Source organism: Sinohyriopsis cumingii, chromosome 14 (genome assembly GCF_028554795.1).
Source record: "Sinohyriopsis cumingii isolate HCF-2022 chromosome 14, ASM2855479v2, whole genome shotgun sequence".
Classification (NCBI taxonomy): domain Eukaryota; kingdom Metazoa; phylum Mollusca; class Bivalvia; order Unionida; family Unionidae; genus Sinohyriopsis; species Sinohyriopsis cumingii.
This window is the reverse complement of record NC_142974.1, coordinates 1,367,293-1,379,673: the sequence shown is the minus strand read 5'-3', so window position 1 is coordinate 1,379,673 and position 12,381 is coordinate 1,367,293. Positions and strand designations below refer to the sequence as shown.

The 12,381-nt window shown below is 35.2% G+C and overlaps 1 protein-coding gene across 1 annotated transcript in view; it reads left to right on the top strand.

Annotated features, from left to right (window-relative positions):
• Nucleotides 1-11,783, top strand: part of LOC149783082 (embryonic protein UVS.2-like) — a 90,063-nt gene extending 78,280 nt beyond the window's left edge. Inside the window, exons 12-16 of the mRNA XM_089933063.1 lie at nucleotides 1,135-1,321; nucleotides 6,227-6,571; nucleotides 7,276-7,551; nucleotides 11,016-11,335; nucleotides 11,604-11,783. Of these exons, the coding sequence (XP_089789189.1) occupies nucleotides 1,135-1,321; nucleotides 6,227-6,571; nucleotides 7,276-7,551; nucleotides 11,016-11,335; nucleotides 11,604-11,609 (1,134 nt within the window). The 3' untranslated portion in view covers nucleotides 11,610-11,783. The remainder of the gene's footprint in view (nucleotides 1-1,134; nucleotides 1,322-6,226; nucleotides 6,572-7,275; nucleotides 7,552-11,015; nucleotides 11,336-11,603) is intronic.
• The last annotated feature ends 598 nt before the right edge of the window (nucleotides 11,784-12,381 follow it).

The following is a 12,381-nucleotide window of genomic DNA, read 5'->3' as shown; positions in this document are numbered from 1 at the left end:
TCTTTGATCAGATTATATATTCGCGATGATTCGTTTTGGTTGCTTTCTGATAAAGAGATAATGTCTGCAGAAATAGGTTGCAGTTATTGACCGATCTCTCTCTCTCTCTCTCCTTATATATATATATATATATATATATATATATATATATATATATATATATATATATAAAGCTGTGGTTGTTGTCTAATCAGGGTAAATTCTTTTTTAATAAACGTACATGATAGCAAAGGTACGTTGTCAAAGTAAGCATCATCTGTGACACTTCAAGGGATGTACGATTATAGCTCTGCCATTATCGGTAACTAAAGTAAAGATTAATAACTTCCTTGAAGTGAACGAAGATCTTTTTTAAAATCAATTTTGAAAAATATAGTTGCATAATACTGACAATTGAAATATAAAAAAAAAAATTTAGGCAAATTTTAGATGTTATATGAGTTAAGAACATACATTAAGATATCAGCTTTGACTCTATGCCGTATCATTATCATTATAATGGCACACATATGCCGTATCATAAGCATTACTAATGGCACACATGTGCCGTATCGTTTGCATCACTAATGTCACGTATTTTGACTCTATGCCGTATCGTTTGCATTACTTATAGCACACATTTTGACTCTATGCCGTATAGTTTGCATTACTAATGGCACACATATTCCGTATCGTTTGCATCACTAATGTCACACATTTTGACTCTATGCCGTATCGTTTGCATTACTTATAGCACACATTTTGAATCTATGCCGTATCGTTTACATTACTAATAGAACACATTTTGACTCTATGCCGTATCGTTTGCATCACTAATGTCACACATTTTGACTCTATGCCGTATCGTTTGCATTACTTATAGCACACATTTTGAATCTATGCCGTATCGTTTACATTACTAATAGAACACATTTTGACTCTATGCCGTATCGTTTGCATCACTAAAGACACACATATTCCGTATCGTTTGGCACACATTTCGACTTTATGCCGTGTCGTTTGCATTACTAAAAGCACACATTGACTCATGCCGTATCGTTTGCATTACTAATGTCACACAGTTTTCGCATTGTATTCTTGACGTTGGGTCATATAAATAACAATTATATACAATTATATTTTACCTTGTTTTAGGGTTACTTTATCACCTACAAGTTGGAACCGGATGGACAACCAGTCAAAATATCGGTGTCCCCGAATAAATTGGCGTATTACCTGAATACATACACAACACATCCCGGACGTCGCTTTACAATCAGCGTGGCAGCCGTCACTAACACAACTGTAGGACCAGAGTCCAGTCCTATTACAGTTCGATCAGGTAACATCATGACCTTTAAACGTGCTTTAAAAAATGTGTAATCTATCTATCTATCTATCTATCTATCTATCTATCCAGAGTTTAATTTGTACATGACGCTGTGGTTATTTAAGTAAATATGATTACTGTGGGGTTAAAAAACACAAAACACGGAATTGACAATGATAGCCGAGTTTAAGAAACCAAAACTGCGCATTAAATGTTTTGGATGAAATTACAAAATTAAAAATATCGACCAACTGTAACATACATTCTCAGGGAAATACTATTGATGTATCTTTGTTATAAATAGTAATGGAATAACAGTTCAATATTTTAAGTTCCCAACAATAGCTACATAAAAGACAGAAAAAAATATATTCTTTAACATCTCCAAATGAATACTTTGCCAGATTATAAGGCCGTTAAAGCAAGAAAACTTGATTAGATATCAAATAAATAAGTAAATTATTATTATTATTATTATTATTACAGTATAGTGCGAGATGTACTTGGATAAAATTGCCAGAAGTGGGTAGCCGAAAATAATTCTGATAAGCATGTCACGTCTTCAACAAATTATATTAAAGATGTATTGAAGTATTTTGTCTATTCCAGTCCTACCTGGGCGTAATTCTCGCAGTCTAAACAGGATTGATTGATTGATTGATTGATTGATTGATTGATTTGTTTTGTCGTAATAACCTCATCTGACAAATGACCCTAACCCTGTGCTAGTTACGTTATGAGGCCCTTTGCTTTAAAAAAACATTTGAAAAATTCATCGTACATTTTTTTTGACCTTTAAGATGGGGCCCTGTGCTTAAGCACACCTAAGCACACTGGTAAATCCGGTACTGCTGACAATCGACAAGGAAATAAGGTGTCGTCGCTCGGTGTAAATATTCTGTATGTTAAGGTTCACCCATTCCTTTGTTAACTGCAGACTGTTATATCACGCGAAGAGTTGTTAACTGCAGACTGTTATATCACGCGAAGAGTTGTTAAATGCAGACTGTTATATCACGCGAAGAGTCAATAATCATCAATTTTCCGTGCTTTTACTCTATCTTTGACAGGATTAGAACATTTCAAATTGAGAACAGGCCCTTGAATTTTTTGTGACCAAACGGTTACTTAGGGTTGTGCTGGGGGTGGGGGTCAAGCGGATCCTCCATCCTATCCCTACCCCAACATCGCCCGCTATAAAGGAGTTTGAAACCTCTGAATTGTTTCCATCGCTGTTGGATACCTCTTTTTCCGCTAACTGAACCCAACCCTTTCGTAAAGAACTTCATCTCTGTCATACACAGAAGTGTACAGAAGCTAACAGTCAATCCCCATCGTCTATATCATGAGTTTTTGTACATTTAGACTACACTCTTAAAGGGGACCAAAAAAAAAAACACCACATGCACAATTTTATCGTAAACAGAAGGATATTTAGTAGTTTGTGTATATAATTTAACTCGACTATTTTTTTCTTTGCATGTATTGTATTTGCACAAACATTTAATATGAAATATTGTCCTGTATTCCGAGATCAAACGGAAAGAACCTGCCCCGAATTTGTTATCTCCCTTCCTTACAAACAGGATGTGACGTGTTTGAGACGATTAACCTATAAGAGTTGTATTCAATTTGTGCAGCGAAGTGTCAAGTAGAAACAAGATGGTTCAATGTGCAGCTCTAAATTGCGTGAATAATAGCAGTTCTGGAACAATCCTCAATTATTTTACTCTTTTTTTCTTTCTCGACCTTTGAAAAGTAAGAAATTATCTACCAAATGAAATAACATTAAATAAATGTTTACGCTTTTTCATTCAATGTTTTCAACATCAATTTATTATGTACGTTTTATTTTGTATGTAACTGCATCAGATGAATATGCATTTTCTTCCACAATTAAATCAAGAAAAATAAATCACTTATAACTGAAAGTCTGTGTGTTAATATAAACTCGTTACATTTCTTATAACTACACACACCACAACACAACGATACAATTGTTTAAACAAATGTCACTGTTAACTTTCTTGATTGATAAATCTATTATAGTAACATTATTCATTAATGTGGTAATTACTCTCAAACTCGGACCAGGCTGATTCGGTACAAATCCCTGACTGATTTTGCCCATATACCTGGCTGATTCTCCAAACTTCCAAGCTGATTCAGACTTTGTGAAATGTTATTCAGTTTAGTCCAGGATTTAAATGTGACATTTAAATTTGTTTTTAAAGATGATCCTACGTTCAGCAGTTCAAATATGCATTTAAAGTAACAAAGTCCCGTTAGTACGCGTGATCATGGTATTGTTATAGATAATAAAATAACGTAATCATGTTTATTGTGCATCGGCAATTTGGTAGTGAAATATTTTTTAAACTTCTCGTTCAACTTTTAATAGTTTATTTTACTGAGAAATAATAAAATTACGAACACTGACAAAAAGGAAGAAATAAACTAAATGATGGGCATAGTACGTGATAGCTTTCAGAAATCGTCCGAATTATGTGCTTTAGGCATGATGTTGAACTCAATAGCCACCAGATTTCCTGAGTAAGCGTCAATGATGCTTTTTATCGAGTTAAAGTATCATTCGTCAATGTTTAGCAAATCTCAATGAAATATCAAATTAAATTGTTCAGTTAGAGAGATGATAAAACAACTCCTTGGATTATTGACATCAACAATTCTGTACATTTCATAAAGGCACTGCAATACATTTCCATTCAATGATCCAGCAACATTGACGGTTACTCTTTATTTGTGAGTTGAAAATCGATGTAGAACAGACTCCCAGACGAATGAAATTACAGACAAAATATTCAGTTTAATTAGTATACCTTTCACTTTTCAAAAAAAAGATGACTTTGCCAAACTTGAACGTTGTTTTCTAACCTAAATATGTCTATTTATGCTATGACATACACTGTATTTCAGTCAAAACACTTTATATTCTTTGTTTCAGAATGTTGCTATGACATATGCCCTCTTTGAGTTAACACATTTTATATTTTCTATTTCATACTTTTACTATGACGTATACCGTCCTTAAGTTAACACACTTGATATTCTTAGTTTCAGACTATTACTATGACATATACTGTATTTCAATTAACACACCAGATATTCTTTGTTTCAGATTGTTGCTATGACATATACTTTATTTAAGTTAACACACTTGATATTCTTAGCTTTAGAGTGTTGCTACGATATATGCTGTATTTCAGTTAACACATTTGATATTTTTAGCTTCAGAATGTTACTATGATATATACTTTATTTAAGTTAACACACTTGATATTCTTAGCTTTAGAGTGTTGCTACGATATATGCTGTATTTCAGTTAACACATTTGATATTTTTAGCTTCAGAATGTTACTATGATATATACTTTATTTAAGTTAACACACTTGATATTCTTAGCTTTAGAGTGTTGCTGCGATATATACTGTATTTCAGTTAACACATTTGATATTTTTAGCTTCAGAATGTTACTATGACATATACTTTATTTAAGTTAACACACTTGATATTCTTAGCTTTAGAGTGTTGCTACGATATATACTGTATTTCAGTTAACACATTTGATATTTTTAGCTTCAGAATGTTGCTATGACATATACTTTATTTAAGTTAACACACTTGATATTCTTAGCTTTAGAGTGTTGCTACGATATATGCTGTATTTCAGTTAACACATTTGATATTTTTAGCTTCAGAATGTTACTATGATATATACTTTATTTAAGTTAACACACTTGATATTCTTAGCTTTAGAGTGTTGCTGCGATATATACTGTATTTCAGTTAACACATTTGATATTTTTAGCTTCAGAATGTTGCTATGACATATACTTTATTTAAGTTAACACACTTGATATTCTTAGCTTTAGAGTGTTGCTACGATATATGCTGTATTTCAGTTAACACATTTGATATTTTTAGCTTCAGAATGTTACTATGATATATACTTTATTTAAGTTAACACACTTGATATTCTTAGCTTTAGAGTGTTGCTGCGATATATACTGTATTTCAGTTAACACATTTGATATTTTTAGCTTCAGAATGTTGCTATGACATATATTTTATTTAAGTTAACACACTTGATATTCTTAGCTTTAGAGTGTTGCTGCGATATATATTGTATTTCAGTTAACACATTTGATATTTTTAGCTTCAGAATGTTACTATGATATATACTTTATTTAAGTTAATACACTTGATATTCTTAGCTTTAGAGTGTTGCTGCGATATATACTGTATTTCAGTTAACACATTTGATATTTTTAGCTTCAGAATGTTACTATGATATATACTTTATTTAAGTTAACACACTTGATATTCTTAGCTTTAGAGTGTTGCTACGATATATACTGTATTTCAGTTAACACATTTGATATTTTTAGCTTCAGAATGTTACTATAATATATACTTTATTTAAGTTAACACACTTGATATTCTTAGCTTTAGAGTGTTGCTATGATATATACTGTATTTCAGTTAACACATTTGATATTTTTAGCTTCAGAATGTTACTATGATATATACTTTATTTAAGTTAACACACTTGATATTCTTAGCTTTAGAGTGTTGCTATGATATATACTTTATTTAAGTTAATACACTTGAGTGTCTTAGTTTCATAAAGTTGCTATGACATATACTGTTTTTCGGTTAACACATTTGATATTTGGAACCTTGATGTTCTTTGTTTCAGAACTGTACTATGACATACTGTATTTCAGTTAACACTCTTGATATTCTTTATTTCAGAATGTTGCTATGACCTATACTGCATATCAGTTTAGACCTGCGTCTTTACCCCTGAAATTCTGTTTAAACATGCTATTATTGCATCATCTGCCTATCAATGAACACGCCTGACATTTATAAGTTTGTTATTGTTTGTTTCAGCATGTTCTCATGACGTATACTTAGATGAAGGTACCTATAATCAAATTCACTCTCCATTCTTCAAAAACGGATATTACGAACAAGACGTCATCTGTCAGTGGAAATTAACCGCGCCTGAAAGTCAGAGGGTGAATTTGACCTTCCGTGATCTCAACATAGATGGCAGCCCTCAAGGCTGCACCAAAGATGTAGTGCGCATTGGGGTTTCGGACGACTTCTGCAATATTCCTCCAAGCAGTGGATATTACCTGTCCAAGAACAACTCTGCCACTGTGACTTTTATGTCAAGACCAGGACCTACTGAAGTTAAAGCAGGGGGATTTACCATGTCTGCCTCCGCAGAAGGTCTATCTATCTATCTATCTATCCATCCAACCATCCATCCATCCATCTATCTATCTATCTATCTATCTATCTATCTATCTATCTATCTGCCTGTCCGTGTGTCCGTACGTTCGTCCATCCACACATCCATCCAGCTAGCCAGCAAGCCATCCGTCGATCCCTTCATCCAACTAATCTAATCTAATTTATCTGACAGACTGTATTTGTGTCTCCATGATTGTCTGTCTGCTTGAATATTTCTTTATTTTCTATAATTTATTTTGTTATTATTTGGATAGGCGAGTAATTAAGTTGAAAGTCAGATAGAATGATAATAAATCAATGTGGATGGCTAGATATCTACTTGCTTTGCTTCTCCTTAAGGCTATTTTTACTTGCATGGTGTTCTTTACCTCAGCAATATATATATATATATATATATATATATATATATATATATATATATATATATATATATATATATATATATATATATAATTATATGAATGCGTTTGATAAATGTATTAATTGAGTACACATTCATATTGATAACGTTCGGATTATAAACTAATTATATAATCTTAGGTTAGCCCTGTATTGTATTTCAAGAAAGTACAACTAATAAATACATATACAAGAACTTACGTTTAGGTCAACTACCGTAGCTAAAGCTTTTCAACAGCTTTTGACAATTAAAAGAAGATTATTTTTCATTATCAACGCAGGATTTTCTCCATCCCGTGTACAAATTGAACGTCTACCCACGGCTTTCAATATATCATGGCAACCACCCGAAGAAGTCGGAGAACAACCAACAGGCTACCTGTTAGAATACAGATTAGCAGGTGACCCTACTTTAAAGGTAGTTACTATGCCTGCAAATGCCACCCACATGATCCTCAGTACAGGATACCATATTGGCAGGGAATTCGAGATTCGAGTTTTCACAAAATTTTCCAACAGAATCAGCACATCATCCGGACCTTACTTTGAAAGATCATGTAAGGACACTTTAATTCCTTCTTTTCTATCAAGCGTTGATTAATATATACGCAAATGAGCACACATACATACATACATACATACATACATACATACATACATACATACATACATACTTTCTTATTATTTATTGCTTTTTCTTGATGACTGTATGTTATACGCATTTATGTTTTGTAACTGACCTTGTCCAAAATTAGGTTGTTAGTGCATGTTACCAGAGACGTTTATTTTGTAAATATCAAAACATATATCTAATATTTCTGTACGAGTTTTGATTAAATATTCAGATCATTATTAATCTAAACATATTTGCCTGATATTGTGTTACAATATAGTCTCGAATCTCAACTTAGAATCTTCTAGAATAGAAAATTCCCTTAAGTGACCTAGTATTTTCAGAAAATGGTGTCTGCAACCTCGGTTAGGTAGAGTGGTATTTAATCTTCTTTATCTAAAACTTCTCGTTCTTGCCTTAACAGCTGAAACAGGATAAATCTTTCTTCTGGTTGTATTCAGTGCTGCTTTAGTAGTTTTATTTACTCAAATTAGTATTCACTGGATATATCAACTGCTCATTAATAATATTATTGGATTGGATTAATTAGTAGTTATAGCGAATTGGGACAAATCAATCAATCCTCTCTGCGCCGTCTGGTGCTTGAGGAGAGAGCAAGGGAGCATGATTTTGGTCTGTCGGCTGCTGTTATGGGGGCGGTCTGCAGGGTGAGGCCACTGGTCTTGAGTTCTCGCTCCACGGTTCGGCGCCAGGTCTCTTTGGGTCTGCCACGGTTCCTTTTCACCTGTGGAGTCCATCTCAGTGCCACCCTTGATAGTAAGTCAGGGGGCATTCTGCAGACGTTGCCGAGCCATCTCCATCGACGAGTTGTAATGGTCTCAGCTATGGTGCATGCGCCCGCTCTGTGCCGGAGATCCTCGTTCGAGATTATGTTTGGCCAGAGTATCCTTATGATCCGTCGCAGGCACTTGGTCTGGAAGACTTCGAGCTTGCGTTCTATGTTAGCAGTGGTCTTCCAACACTCTGACCAGTACAAATGGACGCTGAGCACGTTGCTCTTGAAGATACGGATCTTGGGACAATATTGGTTTATATTATTGAGATTCATGCATACATACATACATACAGACAGACAGACAGATAGACAGACATACACACACACACAAACACACACACATACAGACATATGCACATATACCATTTTCAATTAATTCATATTTACTTTCTTACCTTCTACACGTTGAGAAAAGAAATTTCTTTTGTCACGAATCTCTGGTCCTAAAGTATGTATCACGAATAAGCAAAATGAATAGGTTTAATAGATTTGAACATACGATGTTTTTCCCAAGAATAAAAAGGGAAAATTTTATAGATGACCTTACATTATTGGTACTTAAATACAAAATAATCTTCTGGCAATGATGTTTCAGGCTATTTACAGTAAGGAGATTACTCGATGGTTGTCGCATTGTTTCCTTTACATTTATACAAGTCGACGATAGATGCATCATTATACTCCTGTGCTACGCTTCTATGAGTTTTCGTTCATTGAAAGACTTCATTCAGTTCCTGTGCCATGCGTCAACTTCCAAACGTCTCTTGGTATAATATATTTTCCATGTGTTTTGCTATTTTACAGCGGAACAGTTCAGTTGTTTTCTTTGTATCAGTCAGTGGTAGAGTATCAGCAAGATATATGTTGACTTCCACATTTTGCAGTTGATCCATTGCTTCCTCACTGAGAGATGTTTTCTTTATCACAATGATGTTGAATTAGTATGCCTGCCTTTTCTGGGTGCTTTCCTTCTCCGTGAGCTATGTGATGGCTACAACACTTAGTTCTGAATATGTTTCTGATGATTGTAACTCGTAAATTGTCTTCAAAACATCCAAGAAGCTCTTCATCTCATCAGTGGTTGCGTATTACAGACTAATGCGTCATGCTGCTCAGCCATACGTCGTTCAGCTCTCAGACTTTACGTTAGGCTGTTCTGGTAATTTTACCAAAAGCAGTCGTCTTAGAAGATGAAGTGTTGTTTTCTAAACAGGAATTTAAGAACCGATGTGTTTCTTTTTCAGTTGTCTCTACGAAGGAGCATGGTTTTCATTAAACAAATATTGGTTGCCATAGTCCGGAGTCGCCAAGATGTCTTGTTGAGGTTTGGCAGGCGGAATGCTGTATTGGTGATTAGAAAGTTGTGTTCGACACATTTATTTACTAGGCTGGGTCAGTTGCATTTGCTTTCGACAAAACCATTTATTGCCACTGGTGCTTCGATGTTGATATCTGCGTCATCTCAAGCATTGAAGTCACCAATGTATGAGTGTCTCTGCTTTGGTACATTAGCAGTAAGAAGAGAACCATATATTCATACAATTGACTTTGATCTCATCTGATTTGTCCGGGGGGGGGGGCATATGCGCTGATGATAGTTGCATGTCTATTTCTAGACAGTGGGAATCACCTTTGCGTTAGCATGTTATTCATGGCCTTTTGAAAATGTGATGCCCTTGATGACTAGCAGAGATTTCATGGCACTATCTTTATGTCTTTACAATGACGCCTACGTAGGCAATCGATCATTTCCCAGCAAGGATAGGGTCGGCAAGGGCCGTATATGGATGTTACATCTGGCCACATACCTATCAGCTAGCGGTGCTTTTACACTATAGTCTATATGTTAATGTATTCTCCATTACAGAGCGCAAATTCCAGGCAGTGATGGTGATTGTCATCACCTTTGTCTTCTTCTTCGGTGGGATCCCCATCGGATGAAGTATATGGACCAGGCTTAGGGTTACACAGCCAATGTTTAGGGCACGTTTTGTCTAACCCCTTCCTCATATACAGAAGTGCACAGCCTGATCTTTCAGAGATGCCGAAACGCGTCCAAGGTGCTGCTGAGTTCCAATGATGCTTATATCCAGTAAAAGGCGACCATTTATTCTTAATCATATAACTTGAGGATATCTGGTGGGTGAGGAGGATATTGTTATGACTTGCTCGTGAGTTTTATTTAAGTGACAGAGACCTTCACTCTTCCGTCCAGGCCTATTGGAATTCAGCTGCTCGACAACGTCTCACGTCTGGAGAGGAGCAAGTATGCAGTGGGTCGTCATCAGGTCTTACTCCACCTGAGCTGATGCCCTTGCCATGAGGTTTAGCAGCAGATGTCAGGGCCGCCTGATACACAAAAGAGACTTTCCAAAGGGGACCAGGTGTAGCTTTTGACTACGATGAAGGGTCACGTTCTTTTGTTACTCACAGTACCAGATGGAATCTGACCTGGCGTTGGCTTAAATGTGTAGCATGAGCAAGTTAGACGACAACCATTTCAATTTAGGGTTTTGCACATCTGCATCTTATATTTTGTCGCAATGATTGTTTCCTTTAAAATGATCATGAGATTCGTTTTTTTATTTTTATATAACTTTATCTCGTTTTAGTGTGTGAAAGAAATATAACAGTGTCCACAAATGATCAACATTTAGGAAGTCCACACTATCCCGACAGATATGAGCCAGACACCTTCTGCCAGTGGAATGTGGAAGCACTTCCGGGCCATCGATTTGCTATGACATTTAAAAGTTTTGATCTTGACCGGGACGGCTCTGATTTGGTGCGTATAGACGGTGATAGTCCGATGCGCTTTGATGGTCGATCTCCACCGGATCTTTCCTCTAAAATCATAGCAACAAAAGCTTTCATCAAGTTCTACAGCAACGAAAGAAACGAAGGATCAGGATTCCAACTTAGCTTACAACCTGTGAGAAATCTCTCTCTCTCTCTCTCTCTGAGACATAATGTGGTGTGAATCTATTTCACAGGAGTAGCATAACATCACAATACGTTTAGTTTTGCAAACACATATATTTTAAGGCATTTTGTGTTAGTAGTAGTAGTAGTAGTAGTAACGATAGCAGCAAATAATAGTAGTCGTAGTATTATGATTTTGAGGTAGGAGGAGAAATGGAATAGTAGAAGAGGAGAATTATTAAGATTCGTGTTGTGACCTATCTTGTTATTTCTTTCAGATATGATAGGAACTGAAGCTTGATTCGGAGATACACAAATCTGGTCCGAGGTGCCTATGCCAGATATAGAAACTGAAGTTTGATTCGGAGATACACAAATCTGGTCAGCAGACATCAATATATCATATCGCTTTTATATAATTTAAACCTGAAACAGCTGTCCCTTAGCCTAGTGAAATAAAATATTTCCAAAGAAAATGCATACGTTTTCGTCCATTCTGTGGTTTGCATCTCGCCAGCGCATGGGATACATCGGCGATACATACAGATCACATTTTCGACGATATTATCGTCAATATCAGCCTCGTTTGTGTCAATGATAATGTTTCGCATTTAGCTTAGTTTGTTTGAAACTGTTCTGTTCGCAATGATGAAACCTGGTGGGTGTATACATAATGGAAAAAATGACATCCCTGAAAAACTATGCTTTCGATTTAAAAGTAGCCCGGCTATTAAGCATTATTTTTATGTAACTATTAATATTACCACATTAGCCAGTTCCCAATTAGTAAGTTGTATCCGAAATTGAGGACTTCTAAAATTGTGAACAGATAATTACAGTCACTATTTGAATATGAAATGACATTTCAGACCTGCAAAAATAAGCCAATCAGCAAAAGTAAATAAATAAATCTCCCAATATTCTGCACATACTATTATATTTTATAATGATCGTATATTTTCCCGTACCCCTTCACCCCAAATAAATCCAGTTTCACTAATGTGAACGAGATTAGAATACGGTCGATTAAGTCTGTTAGGTATGGATTTGTTTACA